Source organism: Gallinula chloropus (assembly GCF_964237585.1).
Source record: "Gallinula chloropus genome assembly, chromosome: Z".
Lineage (NCBI taxonomy): Eukaryota > Metazoa > Chordata > Aves > Gruiformes > Rallidae > Gallinula > Gallinula chloropus.
The window spans coordinates 22,393,488-22,416,555 of NC_140089.1; the positions used below are offsets into that span (position 1 = coordinate 22,393,488).

Sequence of the window (23,068 nt, forward strand, 5' to 3'; positions counted from 1 at the left end):
TGGAATTTACAGTAAAAGATTCACATGATTTGTCTGCCTACACTGCATGTATAATAGTAATTGGATTTCTGTCTCTTATTTCGGGGAATGAAGTAAGACCAAACCATTTTTGACAATTTCTTTTAATACTGTCTACACTGAAATGCATTTTGGGAACAGGTTATTGGATAGGGTAGAAAGTCAAAAGAGACTTCCAAGTGAGTTGGAAATCACTTAGGTTTTTATTTTCAACAAATACGTAGAAAAATGTTTTCATGTTGAAAATTCTGTTCTGTAACAAATAATGTTTCATTTGGGAGTCTTTCCTTAATCTTTCAAAATGTTTCATAATGAAAATGCTTTTACGTATTTTGTACTAACAGAAAAGTATTGGTGCTCTTTCACTGGGACAAAAAAAAAGATGGCAAAAGTTGGTGAGTTTTCAAATCTCTAGCTCAGTCTAGCTCTAAGAATAATATTAAAGTATTGGCTAGTTAGGAATGTCTTGTCTTCTGTTTAGATCTCAAATACGTTTTTAGACTGTTGGTTGTTCTTTCTCTGATGTTTATGGAAGCAGTTTGATTTTTAAATGAAATCTGAATTCATTTGAACTGGGATTTGGTTAGCAGGGGAGTGCATTCTGTTTTCAAAAATGGTTCTTTTTATTGAACTAATTTCTAAAATTTAAGTCCATGTAATGAAGGTATTGTATATGGAACCTTATCAAGGAAAACAGGCTTTATAATGTCTTCCATCTTTCTGACAGGTTGTGAAGATGAGAAAAGATGTGAAGAAGGCCAGAGTCCTAACTATTCGCAAACTAACGAGACACATCGGAAAATTAAAGCTGAAAAAGTCAGTTTTAAATATCAGTGTCTTTATTCTCAAGAACAGAGAAGTGGGATAAATCAATTCTGTGGGAAGTGGGAGTGCATCAATTCTATGTCTTAGTTTTACTATCAATTCTATGTATTAGTTTTATATCACTTTAGATTAAAATGCATTTAAAAGGGATTTAGTGTGTTGGAAGGTATTCCCCATCATTTAGAGCACCTTTTACAGGTGTCTGAATTAATCTTTTAGGTTATTCTGCTGTTGAATGTATGTTGTGCAACATTTGCTCACTGCAGTTGCCTGCAAGGTTCTATAGCAAAAAATACTGTTCACTTTGCATAGATACACAGGTCATACTTGATTTTTAATAATTTGTATTAGTATGTACATAAATAGTTAAACTATAATTTTTTAGATTATATTTTTAAAGATTACAAGCCCAAAATAGTTTATGATGTGTCTTATTGAAGACAGTGTAAAATATATCTGTAACAGTGTTCAAAGTGTAAATTAAGCATAATCTTCTCTCACAGTTTCAGCAAATAAAGAAGCAATCCCAAGGTCTTTTATATTTAAATAATACAGATCTTAAAATGTAATTGTATATGAGATATCAGTGCGTGTTGATAGGGCTTGCAGTTACTGTTTTCTAATAAGGTAGTAATTGTCCTTCTGATTACTCTTGTAAATCCCCAGGTTTTTTTCCTCTGTTTTGATCAGCATTAGACTACATTCAACTCTTTGCTAAAATGCTCATTTAACAACAAGGGAACGTGATTGTGCTCACTCTGGTGGTATTTTTGTTTTGCTATTTAGTGTGGGCACAGGGGGAATTGAAGTGAACAGGTTTTTTTTATTTTTTTTTTTTTACTAAAGACAGACTTTATTTACAGGGGTTCAGAAGACTTGAAATTAAAGAACCAAAAACGAGTTGAGAGGCTAATAGAAGAAATCCATGCCATGAAGGTAATACCATGTTTAGATGCTTAAATATTAGATGCAGTTAATTTTAGTAACAAAAGGCTTTGTTTTCTGGGATTACATTACTGAAATTTAACTGAAGTATTTTCAGAGTCAGCTTGGTCATTACTGTGACACAGCTGGAAAATCGTTAATATTTATATATTTCCATTATTGTTTGCTGCATTTGTCAAAGTATGAGACAGTTTGAGTCTTAAGGCTGTCAGACTAAACATAAATTTGTTTAGAATCATGGAATATACTGAGTTGGAAGGGACTCATAAGGATCATTGAGTCCAACTCCTGGAAATGAATGTTGCTTCAAGTCTTTACTGTTAACAATTAAAGCACAGAAATTAAACTTCTTGTGCCACTCAGGAGTGTGGAAAGGGATTTTGTATGTCTGACAATACAGTATCTTCGTTGTCATTTTTCTTAACTTGAAGTGTGATGCTACTTGTATTTTACTTCCCATTTCAAAGTTTTATAGTGGCTTGAAATTTTAGCTGCAAGGGACTGCTAATGCTTGATTCAGGCCTTCTTTTAAATTTATTTTCAGCCTTACTGTCAATTGATGCTGGTTTTGCATTTTACATTTTATGATATATCAGCAACTGCTTCATAGGGTTGTGTACTAGTTATATGTCGGTTTTGGCTGATGCTGCTTCAGCTTGTCTGTGTTGAAAAGAGGTACAAATTCCAGTCACAAGACATGAGCATGAAAATACTGTATATGCCAAGAAAACTGTTTTCAGATAAAATTACCATTTTGTTTGTTTTTCCTTGATGACTTTAGTGATTAAATCACTCCCTACCTTTTTATTAGTATTATTTTAATCTTTCCTGACCCTTACACACATCTTAGTCTTCAAAAAAACTGATAAATTGAAAAGCTACATTGACCCATATAGATGTGCTTTGTGCCAGGTACATCAGGTGAAATCATAAGGATTTTTAGCACAGTGCTGACAAAACAACAGTCCTCACAAATCAGTAAAGGGGAAAAGAAAATGGGCAGCACTGGTCAAGCAGCATGACGTTCATATTGAGGCATTCTTCTTTTCTGGCTTGCTGTCAGCCTTAAACTTGCTCTCGTGATTGCTGGTTTTTTTGATGACGTGTTTATGTGTCTGTTGGAGCACAATGATGATTCTAGAAACATCTCAATTTGTGAGAGTATAAAGTGATCAGGTGTGGTGCAACACTGAGCTCCCAAACCCATGTTTTGTGGGGCTTCTGTGAGGATTTCACTGGAAGATCCGTTCTGCGCACATCTCCTGGAAGTGTTTGCTTTGCCCATGCTGTCCTTTTCCTTCCATCATGGGCTAATACAGAGATGTTACAGGCTGTCTGCACTCAGGACTGTATTGGCCATTCACATTCAAGCTGTTTCTTCAGTCGGTGTTAATGAGCGCACAGATTATGTTAACTTTGAGAACAGTTGTAATCTGGAGAGCTGAAGGCAAATAAATTTTGCTTTGAAACAGGTTATAAAAAGTGAGGAGTCTTCAGAGTGAGCAGCTGACAGGAAAAACTCCCACTTTTCAGGCAAATACCTAGTAAATGCACCTGGTTGTCTGAAATTGTGCTATCAGTGGTCTCTAAAAGAAATGCACCTTTATATTAACATTATTTTTGTAGCAGTAAGGTTGGTTTTATTAGTCTTTGAAAACGGCAAATAGACGCTAGCTTTGCAATGTATTTTATTTCCTAGACAAAAGAAAAACCATTTTCTTATGAATTGCAGCCTAAAAGGCACTGACGGTTTGCATACTTGTTCACCATTGCTGATTTCTACCCTGAGAGCTTTTTTAGAGTTGGTGTAGAAGTATTCCTCATTCAGCATAGAAGAGTACCACAGTAGCTTTCACAGAAATCGTTGATATTATTTGAGATAGTAGGATATTTTTTATTCATGAAGCATCACTCCCAGTAACCTTTTGTCTTCTTGATCATAAGTAATTGATTGTAGGATTTCATAAAGAACACTTTGAGTAACCTGAATGTGTATTTTAGACTTATTTTTTTTTATTTTAGGAAAGCAGTCTACAAAGTTGCAAGTTATACCAGGCTTGTATTACCCAGACTGTTCTAGTAGTTCTGGTGTGTGGATGCAGATCCTTTCAAAACTGATTGACATTGAAGTATATGGGAAGTTCATTTTCCATATAACATGCAGAAATAGTCTATAAACTTCTACTTACATGTTTTATGTAAGGAAAAATGTCTGCCTTCTCTGTTACTGAATTTTTAAGCTTGAGGAGTGTAGCAAACTGCAAAGGGAAGTTCAGCTGAAAAGACAAAAACAAAAAATAATTACACCAGCTGAAGTGGTTTGGAGCCAGAAAGTGGATGTTGCACCAGAGTCTGACAGCATGTGTATTTTCAGTTTAAAAGATTTTTTGAGATAGCTACTTACCAATTCCAGAACTTCTTTATTGGTTGGACAAAAACACAGAAGGTTGCTGTAGATTGAAGAAAATAGGTCTCTTGAAAGAAAAGGAAAATAGTACTATTTTTTTCTGAGTTTTTCCCACTTGTAAAAGACAGCATACCTCTCTGAATATGCCTTTTTCTTCCATCAGTCAAGAATAGATCAAGACCACCTTTTCCCCTACCACATAACCAGATAAAAAAGCCATATGGGGACTCGTGTAATGAACAGGGTCTTTTGTGAAGGACTTCATGTGTCCTGATGACCTCAGAAGACATAAGAGGAGGATTTCGTTTCACGAGGAATTTGTTTCAAGATTGGGGAGAAGGACTGAAATCCTGGGACCTTAACACAGTTTTGTGTCTTGCTGAAATCTTTAGTGTGATGCCTAAGTTTCTCTCACACGGAATAAAAATATGAGGGGCTGAAATCTCAGGAAGGGGGAATTCCTTGCCAAATTCAGAATTACATTTCTGCATTCAGCTGCCTGTAAACCCACAAACCTTTTGTACTACTCCATTTAGTTGGGGAATCTGTGTGGCATGGCTGCCACCACTTTTTTATCTGGACTGTAACTACAGCAACAAAATCAATTGCTATTAGTGTGTCTGTTGTTAGAGGCAGGCTGCCTGCAGCTCAGCAGGACCTGTAAGAGCTGCAGTCCTGAATGACACAAATGTGAACTTTCAGTTACAGGATGGTAACCTCTCTCTCTAGTGTGGATCTTTAATAACTACAGTCTGATATTATAGGAAGGAGAAAATGCTTGCCACTCCTGTCTTACGTCTTATCCCTAACTCCTGGAGATGTTTTTCTGTCTTCAAATAGCCTCTAAGCAGACATTGCTGATCTAATGTTCAGTTAAATACAGTTTCCTGGGAGTAGGACATGATTAGATGCTCACTTTTCAGCTTAAATACTTTATGGCTGCTTTTATATATCCTATATATACTTGCACATACACAGTTCTGAATATATTGAAAACCTAAGAAGTATTGTTGCTGGGCTGTATTAAGCTTTTTGTTATTTAAGTTTCAAATAGCATGTATTGTGTTACTGTTGGGATGACATTTAATTTTTGATTCTATATGTTTACATTGTTGGAACTGGGGATTAAAAATTCCATAATTGGCAAATAGACTTAATAATGTCTTGAGCACAACAATCAGAAGTAAACATTGTGGGAAATGAGAGCAGTTAAAAATTCCAGCTACGTGGATCCAGGAACTGGGTTAATTGTTTGCAGGAGTTCTCAAAGCTATTGGAATAGTACACTGTTTTTTGAGTTCAGAAGATTTCAATTTGCCAAAACCGTATAAAATATTTATTTAACAATTCATGAAAGATGGGAAAACAGAACAGTATGATCCTTTCTAGTCCTTCTACTATGATACTACTTTTTTGAAATACAGAATTATCTGTCATTGCGGAACTTTTTTACGGTTTTGTCAGGCTTGATGGTAGTCTCAAGATGGATTCATTATCTATCCGTTGCAAAGGACTTCTTACCCTGTTTAGGAAGCTATGATATTATGAAAAGCTTCTTTCCACAAAAGTAAATGATTGGGTTATTTTATTGGTTTCTTCTTTAACTTTTCTTGAATTATTTAAGTTTCTTGGCTGACATTATGTCTTTAATACAACTATACATAGTTGCTTTCCCATGTGTTTAGAGGTAGGTTTTGCCTTTATCTTACAATGAAAACCTCAATATTGGGGCAGGAAATGATACAGCAGTATCGTGTTTAGAGGATGCCCATTAATGAGACATGGTAGAAGAGCTATTTGCACTCTTGAAGTCAAAATGGATACCAGTTGATGGGCATGAACAGCAGCTGTTACATGGCTTGGGATGATATGTTCTTTATTCTCAAAACTATCACTGAAGAAATAGATGTCAATACAATGTTTTTGTTTTGGTGTACTTAAAACACAACATTTTTTGCAGAAAAATAATTTTAGTAGAAGAAATGCATGAGAATATGGTTATGCTTTACTCAAAATTATTTTCTCTCAAATTCACATTTTAGAAAGACATGAACAGCAGTAATGTGTAAACTTCAGTATTACTGTCAAATTTATGAAAACCAAATTGGTTTTTAAAGGTAGAACTGGAGTCTGAGGGATATTTTTACAATCTTTGGCCTTGGAACAAAAATCATCCAATTTCCTAAAAGTAATAGTGGTGTGGGTGAGAAAGGACTTTTGCTCAGGACTGGGTAACTGATAATTTTGTAGTAGGTGAGCTGAAGGAGCTTGATAGGTCGGTCTTAGAGAGCGGTCTTTTTGCATAAAATTTTTGTATCCTGAAATACCAGGATATTTTTAAAACATATAATAGTCTACTAGTAGTATTTTCATTTTAGTTAATGCTTCCATCTCCTGTAGCCTTGGTTTCAGTTAACATCTCACAGTAGAATTGTCTTAAGTGAGAGTGAGGACTAGTGCATATTTCTGCAGTTTTGCTGTTCTGTTCTCCTAGTGTATGTTTCCAACAACTGTCTTGCATATTTCATTTCACAACAGGTATCAAACTTTCATAATAATTTATAAAATCTTTAACCTATAAACGTTTTTGAAAGAGTAATGGGAAGCTCTTAAACTCTAGTAAATTAGTATAGGAAGGGTCCCTGATACTTCATAACAAAAGGCAGAGGGAGGCATGGTCTAGTTTTCACACTGGTATGGCCCAGATGACACTTACAGACCACTACAGGGAAGGAAGAGGTGCTAGAACTCAAAGTCATTCAGCTCTCTTTCAGTGTCAAGTCTCTGGCATGTTATATCCTTGCAGGTACACTTCACTGCTGTAAGGAAGGAAAGGTGATGCTTTGAAGGGTGGGCAGGTCCTTGTGTACATTACTCAGCTGTACTGAGCAAACAGTCAGGCACATGATTCTACTGTTCTGTGGTTTAGGAAACACTGAATTTTGCTGCTTGTGTTCTCATCAGCACATTCTACTTTGTCAGAGGCATTACATGTATCTTCTACATAATGTGTGCCCTAGTAAGTAAAATTGTTTTTGTTATACAAACTGAATATTCATAGACTGGTTTGGGTTGGAAGCGACCTCAAAGCCCATCTAGTTCCAACCCTCTGTTATGGGCAGGGACACCCTCTACCAGATCAGGTTGCCCAAAGCCCCATCCAGCATGGCCTTGAACACTGCCAGGGAGGGAGCAGCCACAGCTTCTCTGAACAGCCTGTGCCAGGGTCTCACAGGGAAGAATTTATTCCTAATATCTAATGTAAATTACCCTACTTTAGTTTAAACCCTTGACACCTTGTCCTATCACTATACGTCCACTGGAAGGTACATTTAATGGGTATCTCAAATTCTGTCAGAGCTGAAGTAGAAAGCTCTTCCAAGTAGGAAACACAAAATAAAGTGCATCTAACAATGCAAAAGATAATTGCATGGATAAACAGTGTGTTCCTCAGCCCAAACACAAAAAAGATGTCTACCCAAAGTGGAAGCAAGAACAAGACTATCTTTGAGGGGTGAAGAGACACTGCCTGAATGCACACAGTGTTAGGAAATACGAAACACAAATAAATTTCCAGTTAGTCAGGAGTGTGAAGGTCTGCAAGAATGGCTTCTGCAAGTACACTGGGGGCAAAAGTAAAGCTAAAGGAAAATAAGGAACCACAGTTCTGTGAGAGGATATGGGAAGGGATCAGATATTTAGGGTGTTTTGGTTGGTTTGGGTTTGGTTGGGTTTTTTTTTTTCCCCCTCTTGCTTTTTACTGGTCACTTCCACCCTTTGGCTTCTCAGTTTCCAGAGCCTACAAGCAGAGACTGTGGGAGTGAACTGATGCTTTTTAATCAGTTGGGCATACTATCTACTGGTAGTACCAGTTCAGTAGTATGAACTAGCACAGAACAGAATATCCATAAGTTTATCAATTAAAGCAGAATTAAATTCCACTGTCCAGACAAGTGGAGCAACAGTACTGCTCCACACAGTATGTTCTCAAGCACTTGATGAAGCTCCCTGTATTCAGTACTGTTTATGATACCATTCTGCACACTCTTTGAAAGGTAAATCTACACAAAAGCAGTTATTTAGGTATAGCAAAACATAGGCATGCAACTATTGACTTACTCCCAAAACTATTTCTTGAAGAGGAAAAGAAACACCTGAGTTATATGGTTTTCATCCTTAACTAAAGATAAGCTATTTTATTGTACTTCCAGTTTTACCACTCCTAAATTTAAAATCCCTCCTACATATGATTGTGTAAATGCAGACTTATGTAGGCTGGAAGAGACCTCTGCATCCAGTGCAATCTTCTGCCTAAAGAAGCTCTAGACAGAAAAAAGACGCCATTCAAGACCCTTGAGTTTTGAACATGTCCAATGACTGACATCCCACACCCTCTTTTTTCTACATATTTCAACATTTTATTACCCCTGAGTTGAATGCCTCCTTCCTCATCACACAGTGAGTCAATTACCTGGGATAAATCTTGTGCCTATTGACCACCACTCTCCATTAGACACCTCTGAAGACTTCTAGGACATCTTAGGTAACTACAGACAGTAATAAGGTTTGCCCTTAGCCCTTTTTCCCTAAGGGTGAACTAACACAGTTCTCTTTCCTTGCATTTCATATGATCAAGCCCCTAACCACATCTCTTCAGTATACCCACTCGCTTTGAATATTCCTCCCTACCACCTTTTGCTGACACTGTTCTTAAAATAGTGAGTGGGCAGGTTGCTACGCTCACAGCCAGAGTTCAGTTCTGTTCTTAATCTTCATAGCATTTCATATTATTTTCACTCATATATTTCTTCTATTCATGCGTAAGTATTAATTTAACTTACTCTAAAATGAGAAAAGCCCTATTTAATAACTGCTTTCCCATGTCAGTTTCCTATTTGCCTCTCTTGTGGGGTCAAAATATCTGAAATGAGCAAGTTTTGAGAGTCTCAGCATGAGAAAATTATTGAATATACTTTTTTCCTCAGTAGCAATCATAAAATAGTACTTAGAATTGTAAGGAAAACTGAGAGAAAACTGTAGGGGAATAATCTTGTACAATTTTGATTTGAAATGATAAAACAACTGACATCCATTCCTACTGCTTTATTTGATTGTAGTAACAGAAGTAATGATTTTATTTACACCAAGTACTGTTTTGGATTGTGTAGAAAAAGACGGGCTGCATTTTCTAGACACAAAAGTCAGTAAAAATATCACCAGCTTCATTTTCAAGACTTCATCTTTGACAGGATACTTAAATAAAAGCAGTTATTATGTGCTCTTCTTTCTTATGCACTAGATTCTTAGTAACAAAGTGAAAACAGACCATGAAAGCAGCTTTTTGATAAATTTGAGACAACTTAAGGAAAATATTAAAGTAGGTTCTAAGTAAAGATTGTCAACTATCTTAAAAATATGGCTGGCAGATGAAGCTTTTTCCTCTTGAGTCTTGCGTAAGAATTTTACTATCATTTTTTATAAGGATGCAAAATAAGCTATTTTCACTTTTTAAAAAATATGGCGTGCAGATGACACACCATCTTTCTGAAATCTGCATAAGTATTTCTATTGTTTATTTTAATAAAGAAGGCAACCTTTGCAGTATTACAAAAAACAAATTAATGCAACCCATATGCCTTAATTTGTTTAAAAATGGAGCAGTGATGGCAAACCAAAACACTTGTTATTCAAAATAATGACAGAAGTGTCAGCATGCTTCTGTGCTCATTTTGAAAATATTCATGTATATTCCAAACAGATACTTTGGCCTTGATGACTTCTTTCATAATCCCAACACTTGAGAAGCATTTTAGTGCTCCTGCTTGGGCCTCTTCATTAACCTTCTGCATAATTCACCTGAACTTGAGATAGAAGAGAATGTTTCTGTAAGCATTACATATGTTTCTGTATATTTTGCCATCCCATGCAAAGGTAACTAACAGTTGCCAAATAAGTTGGTCCTTGTGAGATCTCTTGAGGCAGTTCTAGTTAATTTCTTTTTGTATATGAGCTGGTTGTTCTACTTAATTTATTCTGCAGAAGCTCAGAACAGCTCCAATAAGTAGTGAAGCTGCTTAGCACGGTGGGTCAGTATTGAACTTTCAGCATGCTTAATCAACTGTTCTTTTTTGGGACTCTTTCTTCTGAAGAAATTTCCAACAGAAATCAGGTATTTTGGTCTTCACAGCTGTAAAAGAAATTATTATTGAATAATCTAGTAAAGGTTTTGTTCTCATTTATTCTAATTGGAGGGTTTGGGCGGGGTGGGGGAAGAAGAAATTGGAGACCTACTGTAAATATCTTTATAGTCACTTGGAAACTAATTAATTCAGAATGGTGATTGCAGCTGCTATGACTCCTTATTCCAGTTGATGCTTTTGTATATAAAATCTTACTTCCCCCGTGGTTGCCTCCTGCTCACAAAAAAATCCCCACATATATAAAGTTGGTTCTGGGAATGTAATACTAATGTAAATATGACTTCAGTGCTGGACAGACTCATTGGCACTTCTCTTAAAGCATGGATTTAGTGAACATGTGGATGAGTAGGATGAGGCAGAATAATTGTGGCTTTAGGAGATGAAAGTTGTGCCTTGCAAATCAGTGGGAGTTCTTTAACGGCATAAATACATATACAGTGGATATTGCTCATTGAGTCTATAAATTGCATTGAATTTCCAAAAAGCCATTGTCCAGCTTTCACCAAAGCCTCTAGTGGTGTGGTTTGGTTTGGGTTTATTTGTTGGGTTTTGTTTGGCTTGTTTGTTTTGGGATTTTTTTTTTTGGGGTGGGGGGGAGGAGTGTCAGTGTTTTTTTTATGTTTTTTTGTGGATATCAGTTCTTTAATTTTAGTTAAAGGTGGTAAGTTCTGTAGGGTTCAGTGCTGGAAATGATTCAGTAAAAAAGAATGAGTGATGGAGCTTGATCTATTTCAGGATAAAGATATTAAGACACTGAGGCATAATACTGCAAAACTGAGCTACATGGCAGTGAAATAACTAAAAAAATCAGTAGTGATAAATACAAAGTAATGCATTATTTCCAGTGATTCATTTTCACTGGATCAAAATGGGCTGTTCCTAGTGAGGAGATGGGTATTAGAATTACCAAAGATACCTGTGAAAATTATATATTGCTATTCTTTGTTTTCAGGCAGAAGACAATCTGTCTGAAAGATCATTTATGCAGTGATCTATGCACTGCATAAGTCATCTCAGTGCTTAAAAAACAAAACAAAGCACATCTACAGAATGTGTTACAAAATTGGAATAGAATTTCCTAGATTAGAAGATGAACTACCAATATTGGAGATTTATGCAATTAGTATACTTGTCCTGGATAATTCTTTTGCACATTGTATAGTAGTATCTTGCTCAGGAGCTTTTAGAAACCCAATTTGGAAATCTGCAGTTACAGAAAAAAGTCTTATTTTTCATTATGGTAGGATTTGTTGCCAAATCTCCTTTCAGCCTTTATCCCTCTCCTTGGGCAAACAAGATAGCAGGTTTGTCTTGCACGAGTTTGAAGATCTCTTGGGAAAGGGCAAAAAGTAATTTGTTTCTTCCCCATGGTGTTCTATGATAAGAGTGAAGGAGAAATACTTTTCCTGGAGTTAATGCATACTGAGCACAGGCATGAAAAAGGGAAATGCCTTCTTTCCCCATTGAGTCTAATCTTTGAACTCTTTATGCCCTCTGGAAGCAGACAAAGGGGCTGCATATATGGCTGTGTGTATTCACACTCTTGTACCTCTTTCTTTATCTCTCTGTGTTCTTCTGTCTTCATTGTTCATTTTTTTCCTTACCTATTTCAAACCTTAGTCTAGGGTGTGGGGAATACTAGCTGGATTCCACGTATTTGCCAGTCACTGTCCTCATTGGGAGCGTTGTGAGAATACAGCACATCCTTTTCCTGGCTGCTTTGGTGGCTGTCTAGCTGGCTCAAGCTCCTGCTGGGAGAAAAGATTTTGAATTTAGAAGGTTGTGCATAGCGTCCCCTTCTGGCAGGTGACGCTGTTTTTCTTTAAATTTTACAAAAACAGTTCATCTGGCAACCAGCAATACTGGCAACAGTTGTGAATACCGGGGATAGTAATTCAAAACCAAAGATAGTTCCAGCCAACACAGGACTGCTTGGAAATATGTTAACCCTGAAATTACATGTGGTTTTTATTTTAATATTAGAAAAGCACCATGGAACAAATTGCCAGGACACACTGAAATTACAGATTGTACCAGTCCAAGCAAACACTGACATTCAGAAACAAAAGATGTTTAAAGCAAAAGAATATCCAGATAAATATAATTTTGGCATAATCATGTTTGCTGTAGTGAATAATCCAGTGAGCTTGTTTCTGCTTTTCTTTTGAATGCTTATAATTTGTAGCTTACTTTCATAATACCTTTTACTTCTGAAATTGTCACAAGATTACAGACTTGCTAACTTTTTTTTTTTTGTATCCTATGGTAAAAACAGTGATTTGCTCCTTGAATGTGGCTACTGAATCAGACGGGAACCTCCAAAATTAAACAATTCATTTCATCTAATTGACTAAGTAAAATGCCAAGTTCACAGTGTTCATCTTGGTAGACTGATGTAATTGCTGGCATTTGACTTGCATACCTCTTGAAATATTAAATTAGTTTATAAACGTGGCAGAAGAGAGCAGCCTATACTTGCCAAATAAAGTTTGGGTATCTTACAGCAGCTTAAACTAGACATGTTAACTCTTGTTTAGGGAGGTTTTTTTATGTTTTTGTTTTGTTATTTAACTGTATGAATAGTTAGTCTTTGCTTCAGCTGCATGCTTTGCTTTTAAGAGTGCTTATATAGCATAGCAGAATAAGACTATGTAGCTAGAGGAAGGTAAGCATTTGGGCAAAGTTATGTTTATAGGAATATTCTGAAGTTTTGCTTGGTAAGTATTTTAACAACAGTAATTTCCCAGAGAAAATAAAAACAGAAAATGAAAATTTTGTACTGTGAAACTTAGTAGATGAAAACTCACAGGTTGACATTCAATTTCACTTGGATCTAAACTGAGACAGCAATACTGTAGACATTTAGTAATGTTTAAAATTGGTGCCAGCAAAAACCTGACACCAGTGTAGTTTACAAAAAGAACAATTGCGAGACAAGTTCCACTTGAAATACATTCTTGCATTCCCAATGATTAACTGTAATTTTGGAGTGCTTTGGTTTTTAATCAGGTTAGTATTGGTTAATTCCCATCAAAATCAAATGCGGGGTATTCATGTAAAGTAAGATGATTAAACAGCTTTGGATATTTTGGGAAGTTCTATTCTGCTAATTTCCTCTAGTGACTTCTTCGGTTTTGTTATTTTAAGACAAAAATTAAGTTTTACTATTTTTTCTTAATCTATTCTGTAGTATTCCTGCCCACGTTGTTATTAATATAAGGTTGAAAATTAATCAATGAAGATTTTGTTGATAGGTTGTATATTAAAAGGTACATTAAAGCATTACATTCTATAAAGCTTATGAAAATAGGGCAATTGAAACATCCAAAATCATTTAAAAAACATGAAATTGCCTTTAGCATATATTTTAGAAAAATTAGCAACTCTTGAACCCTTTCTTTTTATCTTTTTATTTGTCTTTGTAATATGGAATATACAATCAAAATGCTTTAGATTGGAAGGAACCTCAAAGATCATGTAGTTTAAACCCACTGCCATGGGAATGGACACCCTCATTAGACCAGGTTGGCTTGTCCAACATGGCCTTAAATGCTTCCAGGGATGGGGCTTCCACACCCTCTCTGGGCAACCTGTGCCTCTGCCTCACCACCTTCAGAGTAAAGATTTACTTCCTAACATCTTACCTAAACCTACCCTTTTTCAGCTTAAAGCCATTGCCCCTTGTCCTATCGCTGCACTCACTGGTGAACAGTCCCACTCCTGCTTTCCTGGAGGACCCCTTTAAGTACCGGTGCGATGCAATTAGGTCTCCTTGTAGCTTTGTCTTCTCCAGGCTGAACAAGTCCAATTCTCTCAGCTTGCCCTCGTAGGAGAGGTGCTCCAGCCTCCAGTCACCTTTGTGGCCTCCTGGGGACTTGCCCCAACAGCTCCATGTGTTTTCCTGTACTGGGAACCCCAAAGCTGGACACAGTACTCAAGTGTGGTCTCACAAGAGTACAACAGAAGGACAGAATCACCTTCCTTAACCTGCTGGCCATGTTGCTAGTGATACAGCCCAGCACTTGGTTGGCCTTCTGAGCTGGCCACAATGCCAGCTCATGTTGAGCTTGTCATCGATCAGCACCCCCAAGTCCTTCTCCTCAGGGCTGCTCTCAGTCCATTCTCTGCCCAGCCTGTAGTTGTGCTTGGGATTGCACTGACTCACATGCAGGACCTTGGACTTAGCCTTGTTGAACTTCATGCAGTTCTCATGGGCCCACCTCTCTGATCTGGGAAGGTCCCTCTGGATGGCATCCCTTCCCTCCAGCGTGTCAACCTCACCACACAGCTTGGTGTTGTCAGCAAACTTGCTGAGGGTGCCCTCGATTCCACTGTCCATGTCATCGACAAAGATACTGAACAGCACTGGTAACAGTATTAACCCCTGAGGAGCATGACTTGTCACAGACCTCCCCTTGGACTTAGCTGTTGCCACAACTCTTTCGGTGCAACCATCCATCCAGTTCCTTATCCACCGAGTGGTCCATCTGCAAAATCCATGTCTCCAGTTTAGAGACAAGAATGTCATGCCAGGCAGTGTCAAAGGCCTTGCACAAGTCCAGGAAGATCGTGTCCATCATCACTTCTCTTGTCCACCATCTCTGTTACTCCATCATAGAAGGCCATCAGATTTGTCAGGCATGATTTGCCCTTAGTGAAGACTTGTTGGCTGTCACCAATCACCTTATTCTCCAAGTGCCTGAGCATAGTCTTGAGGAGCATCTGCTCCATGATATTACCAGGCACAGAGGTGAGACAGGTATGTAGTTCCCTGGATCTTCCTTAAAGGGCAAATTTTTAAAAATGGGGGTTATATTTCCACTTTTCCAGTCAGTGGGAACTTTACCAGGCTGCCAGGACCTTTCAAATATGGTAGAGAGTGGCTTGGCCACTCCATCTGCCAGTTTCTGCAGGACACATGGATGCACCTCATCAGGTCCCATGGACTTATGCACCTTCAGGTTTGTTAGGTGTTCTTGAACCTGATCTTCTTCTACAGTGCGCAGTTCCTCATACTCCCAGTCCTTGCCTTTACCCTCCATGAATTGGGCGGTGTGGCTAGAGCTCTTGCCAGTGAAGACTGAGGGGGAAAAAGTCATTAAGCAGTTAAGCCTTCTCCATATCCTGGGTAACAAGGTCACGTATTCCATTCTGGAGAGGGCCCATATTTTCCCTCATCATTCTTTTGTCATTGATATACCTCTAAAAACTTTGTTTGTTTCCCTTTACATCTCTGGCCAGATTTATTTCTAACAGGGCTTTAGCTTTTCTAACGTGGTCACTGGCTGCTCGGATGGTTTTCCTGTATTCTTCCCAGAATATAGATGTTTGATAAGTTAAAAATGCTATAACTATTGTAGGACATAATAATTTTAAACCTTAATGACACAGGGGAATGTATTTAAATTATAATTCACTTAATTTGTCTGCAATTAGATAGAAAAATGTCTTCATTTCTACTGGATAAAATCTCTGGTTTCAGTATGTGATGATATGGAATGAAATCATCCGGTCAGGTTGCTGGGAAAAGCTTTGCTGGCAGACTGGTAGAATAAAAAAAGAACAATGGAATCTTTTTTTGTTGCTGTTGTTGTGGTTTCGCTTTCCTGTAGTTGTCTGTTCTTTATGATGCAGGTATTTATAGTAAAACTTGACTTCTATGGAAAGCTGAATCTATACATCTACATGCTTTGAACTTCTATCAGACTTACTGCATTGATTGTAAGCTTAGCCGAAGTTTAACTTCTTGGAAGTCATTTGTGAAAAGATGTCATTCCTGAAAATGCACATTCTTCTAAAATAGTACTTAATCATTAGGAAATATGTGTAAAACTGATGGTATGAAAGCAGTTTAATAGTGAGAGGTTCCCACAACATGCAGAGTGTTGCTAATTGGAAAGAGATTCCTGCTGCCATTGTAATGTGAAAAGTTATTTTCACTTAGAATACATTAGCAATATGCCAATTTGTTTGTGTTAATTTTCAGTGCACTTATTGCCTCAACGTGCAGTGTTTGCTTTGTCTATATATTAACATTATGCTAGAGGAGAAGAGCAGGAATCCATCTTCCCAAAGACATTCACTACACTAATTAATATTTGTCTTTTATGAGCTCTGTTGGTACCAATACAAAACTATGTAGATTTATAAGCTTTGCATGTTTGCATCACTTAGAGTTTATGTCCATCTGTAGTTTAAAAAATAAGGGTTTATGCCAGTGAGGTGCCAGTGACTTACCAAAGAGATCAAGACAGTAGCTCCCTCACTATCTTTGTGTGAAAGGTGCAAGCTGTGGCATATTAAGTGCAAGCACTGAAAATCCAGAGTGTCATCTTGCCAGGAAGAATGGTGAGTCAAACTGAGCAAGGCAAAGACATCTTAAACTTTAGTGTAAGTATATTAAGCATATGTTGTCTTTAATTTCTTTATCCAGGCATGTGGGTATGTGTTTCTATGTCTGTTTTGAGTTTTAACTGCATTTTATTGAAAACTAGCATGAACCTACCGTGGCTTGGGAGGCATAGCAAACCCCTTCTCTGTGTAGTACAGGGGGGAGCTGACATCCTGAAGCTTCCCGGCACATCCTCTGCCCTGACCCCCAAGTGTGATTCACTCAAGAAGTCCAAGAATGAATCCCTATTTCAGCTGCATGGGCCAGCTGGTGAGCTGACACTTCTAGGGCTGGTGGTTGCAGCATTTTCCAAATGTCTGATTAAAGGAAAAAAAAAAAAAAAGTCAGGGAAGCTTTTAGTACAGAGATACCTAGATACTTACTTGATTTATGAATGGCAGTAATTTTTCTGACAAGTGGCTTGGGAGTCTGCGTATATCTTCTGAATTTTCTGGGCATCGGTGAAATTCAAACCTGTGACAGGGATGGCCCTAACAGCACCATCCTAGTGAATCAGCCTGCCTCAATTAAGAGTGTTTTTTGGCCCTCACTGGGTTCTCACCTGTGAGTTGAAAACTTCCGTCCTTGTCAGCACTATTTTGAAACTCTTGGTAACTGTGACATAATGGTTTCACATCCATGAATGTGAAGCATTATGTAAAGTGTCCGTTTGCAGTCTGCTGCAACAGGAGGCAATGGCAAGTCTTTTTAGAATTGAGATGCTAAAATCCTGGATCGAAACCCTGATTAAAAAAAATCTGGTTTTTACTTGCCACGCTTTCAGATTGCTCTGTATTTTTCAGTAAAAATACTGGTGTACAGAGACTAGAGATTTCTTGGAGCTGCTAGCAATAGAATTTTTAGTATCCAAAGTAGTGATACTGTATCCATTTAAATTAATGAATCAGTTCATATTTTTGTTAATTGGGAATAAAACATTTTAATGGCTATCCAGTATATTTCTTAGTGCCAAGTAAAATAAACGGTGCAGTTGCATCATTCAGGCTTTCTCATGTTGTCCTTCAGCCAGAGAAGATAAATGGGTTTTCAGGATTACTTGTCACAGTTTGCAAAGCAGGAAATCATTTAAACAAAAGCCATAGGTGTTTAGGTGTCAAAAGCTTGACTGCAAAAGGTGGGGTCACAAACAAGTAGCAAATGCAGTGTTCTGTGTTTACCTAAAAGTCAGAGAAACTTGAGAAAAATTGGTAGACCTGTCTGGAAGGATTTTATGTAATTTAAAGGTGATGGATAAAGATGAGAGTGACCTGGATTGCCTGGATTCCATTGAGGAAAAAAGTAAAGCCAAATGTAAGATTAAATTTCCAGGAGTAAGGAAGGCTTGGACTTTCTGTCCAGAATGAGAGTTCTCTCCTCCCTTAGGATACTACCAAGACCGAAACTGCAAACCATTTTATTCTTATTTTTTAAATTGTAGTTAAAAATGAAAGCAAATGCAAAAAAGACTTGACGGAGTTTACATACGGTCAAATTTTCACTCTGTGGTAGGTGAGGTTCAGGACATTTAATTACTCAAAAAGAGGCTTGAAAGGTGGTAATACTTTTTTGTAAGCACTTTCAGGAAGGCAGTATGCTATTGAAAATGGCTTAATTTTGTCTGATGGTAAAATTATATAGTGATTTTATAATAAAGCAAATATTTCTGTGTAGCGCTGGTCTGTTTAATAAACTTACTAATAAGCTTAAGCCACACTTAACTAGACAGTACCAGATTTTTACTTAGCAGTTTAAGTTTTATGCCCTACTGCTCTGTTTATTAATTTTATCCAAATTTCCCTCCTGGCAATAGTATTCATGTTGACTTCACCTCTGGCAAAATTGGGTGCTAGGGACATACAATGTAGGGGGTGGATTTTATTTTTTTTACATAGGCAGAGTGCCATTTAGCTTGTTATGGTGGTCCAGTGATTTGACTTATATCTGTAGAAATTCGTGTGTGTGAGTCTGTGTGTTTGCATATATATATATTTTTTGGGTCATGGGTACTGAGAAAGGATTTGGATTTTTAAACTGACAATGTGAAAAAGTCCCTTTTTCTTCATAATCAGTTTGGTGTAGCCAGTTAGCTACATTTCTCGAAACTAGGCCTTCATAACTGAAATGAACTTGCACTCTTACCATGGATTTTAGTGTTTTTGAAAAACATTTAAACTCTCAGATGAACCATGGCTGGCAGAATTTACTACTTTCAAGATATTCTGCATGTAAGTGCATGATCACACTTTTGTAGTTTCACTTAGCATACACTGAGTCAAAGACTACTTTCGTGCTGAATGACTAAAATACTGAACTTTCACAGACATAGGGAAACAAATTTGTTATTACAGGAAACCATGCACATAGTAAATTATAGAAGGAATAATCTGAATACAAACTACAGTTGAAATTGCACCTGAAGTATTTTAGTTTAGGTACAGATGTTCTGTTACCCACTTGAATATGCCCTGATTCTGTTGCTTATTTTTTTATAGTAAATCATCCATTCTAAGAAAAAAATCACCTTAAAAGATGTTATATATGGACTGATTTCTTAAGGAAAGAATTAACACATATACAGCTAATTAAATGTCAGAAAATAATGAGGAAAATTAATTAATTACATGATAAAGGTAAAAGAAAAATACTAGTCAAAACAAAATTGAAATTAAGTAGGTTTTAATAGTATGAGGACTTCTAAATTGCTTCTACAGTCCACTACTGGCAGAATTCTTTTTTCCTGAGTCATCTAAAACTACCTTAGATAGCATAGCTGAGGATACATTTTATGTGAATAATCTTGCATTTCTGAAATACGTCAACCTCATGTGACAGGGATTTTTTTTTTATGTATCTTTCCTGTCTTCCAAAGGCTATTCAATAAATTACATTTCCATGCCTGTTAAGTTAGAATCCTCAATATCATTTGGGTAGTGTCATCTGAGCAACCATGATCAATACTGGCATGAAACTTTTTTTTCAGCTGCAATTTATTCTTGACATACTTCTGTTTAATATAGTCTTGTCTAGTCATGTAGGACAGTTAAGGTTTATTTAAGTTATTCATTTAAAATAAACTGAAAAAACCCTCAAACTTTGCTATTCTAAGTTTCTGTAAGTAGTGGGTGAGCTTTCTGCCTCTGTTGCTATGGAGCTTGCTTCAGGAGAGCTGTGCCGCCATGTCCTGTCCTGATCCCTAGCCCCCCTTTTCCCAGACAGGGCCAGTCTTTGCCCACCCGTAGTTCCTTTTTCCCCAAATGTGGTTATTTCAGCGTGACTTCACATGCAGTCTTGACTTGGCGTGATACTACCATTACAGTTACCTCAGTACTGTCAGCCTTGTGGGTGTCTCCCCTTTGCCCCAAAAGCTGCCCTGTACTCCAGCGTTCCATGGAGTTTGTCTAGTTTTCGTGTAACTCTCCCTTCACGATCTGTAAAATCCAGCCACTCTGTCAGCTTCTCACAGTCTGTCACATCCAGCAGTTTTCTTATGTCATGTCCAGTAGTTTTTCACATCCTGTTTATTCAGCTTAATCACAGGCCAAGGCCTAGTCATCCACCTGTAGCAGTGACAAGGTCCAACTGGCTGACAGGTCAGTTTGCCTGACATCCCCTCACTGGAGCACACAGCAGCTTTTCAAGCATCAAATGCTTAGAGGAGCCTTAAGTTATCCACACTGTGAAAGTTGTTGAAAAGCTGCAAATCCTGGCTCTGAGATTCAGGCTGCTGCTTTACCACCTTTGCTGCCACCTCCCAGTCTCATCTTGGTTGCTTCTGTGGCAATTACCGGCCCAGCTCAGGCACCAGGATGAGAACCATATAATTGTGCTTTCTGTTGTGTATATTGGCCTGTGGAGAGTCTTCCCTTGCTCATGCTCCAGTGTCTTTAAAGGATTTCATGACAGAAATCGAGATAGGAATGCTGTCCATAATTAAAGGAAAATTCTCTGTTCCCCTTGTTACTTACTATCCGTTATCTATCAGTGTGCCAGCATTTGCCTGCTAGGGCATGGGTACCATAGATACTGGCAGCTTATCTGAAAGTCAGTAGCTCTTGCAGTCTTTCCCAAAAGAGACAATATGATTACTATGCCAGGGAGAAGGGTCTGTTGATACCAACAATTATTTTTGATCATCTCCCAAGAGGATACCTCCTTTTTCAGGCTTTTAGGGTTTGGTTTGAGTTTTTTGGATTTCTCTTGGGTTTGGGGGGGGGGGGGGGGTGTTGTTTGGGGGGTTTTTGTTAGGTGTTGGGATTCTTTCAAATGTTTGAGAGATGATTTTCAAGAAGAGGAGAGTGGGTGTGCTGATTGGTAGGGTTGGTTGATTTCTCTGCTTTTACCTAATCTGGGATTATTGTGGACTGTTTATGAGCAGTCTTTTCAATACCTAGGGCATAATAAGTGGTGAACAAAAACATGGAGAAGAACAGAACTGCTAGACAAGGGATAACCAGAGATAGTGACAAAGTCTTCAGTCTGCTGTTACGATTACTGAACTGTTATGTTCTAAGTGAAAAGGGAATGCAAAAGATAAAAGGGAACCAGTGTGTGCCCTGGGCGCAGTGAGAGGTGAGACTGGGGTGAGGGGATCAGGTGATTCTTGGCACAGCATCTGAATTGAGACCACAGGTCACAACTCGTGCCTGCTGCCACAAGATGATGGTAGAGTGTCTTTTTTCATCATACTCAGCAGTGTAGGTTGGCTCTGCTTGTGTGTCTCTTGCTAGTGAATTACACATGCCAACTTTTAAGATGGAGTAGCAGTGAGTGGGAAGTGCTGGGTCTGGGTAAGGGCATCAAGTGGGCAGAGGGCTAGTGTAGGAGGGATCTGTGAGCTTAAGGCACTTGTAAAACAAGAATAACACTCACAAGAGTGTGAGTGTTCCTACCTGCTGGTGAGTTGCTGCCAGCCAGCAAGTAGGAGGCCCATAAGATGGGTAAAAGGGCTCTGAACCCAAGCAGGGGGATATTGGATGTACTATACTGTGCTGATACTTGAGGGATCCATGAATGTGTCTGTGCTTGTGAATCTCTAAGGAGTGGAAAGGGACATCCTCTCAATAGTGAGCTTCAGTCCTGACCAGACAAAAAGGAGAAAGAGGTTTTTGTTGAACTTAAGTTCATGTGAGTCCTCAAAGCTTTATGTGTGGCTACTGCTAAAGGCAGTGCTCTGTCTGTGGGAGCTAGTTACATAGCTGAGCTTCACTGATTGAACCTGCTGGTGTGAAAGCAACTACCGCATCTACAGACCTGGATTGGAGACCTCCTGGTCTCTGGATGCAACAGGCTGGGCTCCAGTGACAGGGCAGGAAAAGTCACTGGAGATGTTGGAGGGGGCAGCCACTTACAACATCCTGTAACATACTTGGTGAAAGATTTCATAATAGATACTCAATGCAAAAATTCTCTTTGTGAGTCACAAGTTCTTCAGCTCTGTGCATCTCGAAGTTGAAAAAACTGGGGAAGATATCACTGTATCTTTTTGGTGTTTTCCTGTATGCTGTTGGTTAATAAACACCGAAGTTATTCCACTAACGTGACTTAGATGGCTGCTTTTACAAAAGCAGGGAGCTGCTGAAAAATACTCATTTATGAGTAAAAAATGCTTGTTTTGCCTTAAATCTAAAAGAAGTAAAGGACATGCTTTATAAATTTGAGGTTTTAAGTTTTAAGAGGAGATTCTTGGCCTCATTCTGTATACTAAGCATTTCAGTGAACAAAAAAAATTCTGATTTTGCATTCCAAACTGTAATTCTTTCTCCATTATTGTCCATGATTCTGCAGTGTTAAGAGAATTCTGCAATATTGTGATATAAAAAATAAAACTTCAACATTCTAGTATAGGGATTGCTGACATTCTTTCCTCCCCAATCAACCAGGTTGATGAATTTAAATCCTAAAGAGACACAAATAAGGCAGTTTTGTTGGGGGGGGGGGGGGGGGGGGGGCGAGATGAATATAGTTAGCATTATCTCAGTTTTTAATAAAGCAACATCATGGTTTAACGATTATTGGCTTCTAGAGACTCACTCATAGCCCCCAACCAACTATGTGACAGTAAGCATGTCACTTTCACCACTGTGTCCTACTTTGACCATCTGTAAAATGCTTTGGAGAAGTCATGGAAAACTGAATCATAGGTCTTTTCCATCTCTAGATTCTATTAAGTCATCCAACTGTCCATCTGCCAGTAGAAGATTGTTTCCTACATCCACCAGTGTTTTTCCAGTCTGGATTCTGTCCTCCAAGTGATTGAGCTTCCACCAGTACCTGTGGGAGATA

The 23,068-nt window shown here is 38.0% G+C and overlaps 1 protein-coding gene across 1 annotated transcript in view; it reads left to right on the plus strand.

Annotated features, from left to right (window-relative positions):
* Positions 1-23,068, plus strand: part of SRFBP1 (serum response factor binding protein 1) — a 71,785-nt gene that overhangs the window by 23,843 nt on the left and 24,874 nt on the right. Inside the window, exons 2-3 of the mRNA XM_084278910.1 lie at positions 746-834; positions 1,707-1,779. Coding sequence (XP_084135036.1) covers positions 746-834; positions 1,707-1,779 — 162 coding nt within the window. The remainder of the gene's footprint in view (positions 1-745; positions 835-1,706; positions 1,780-23,068) is intronic.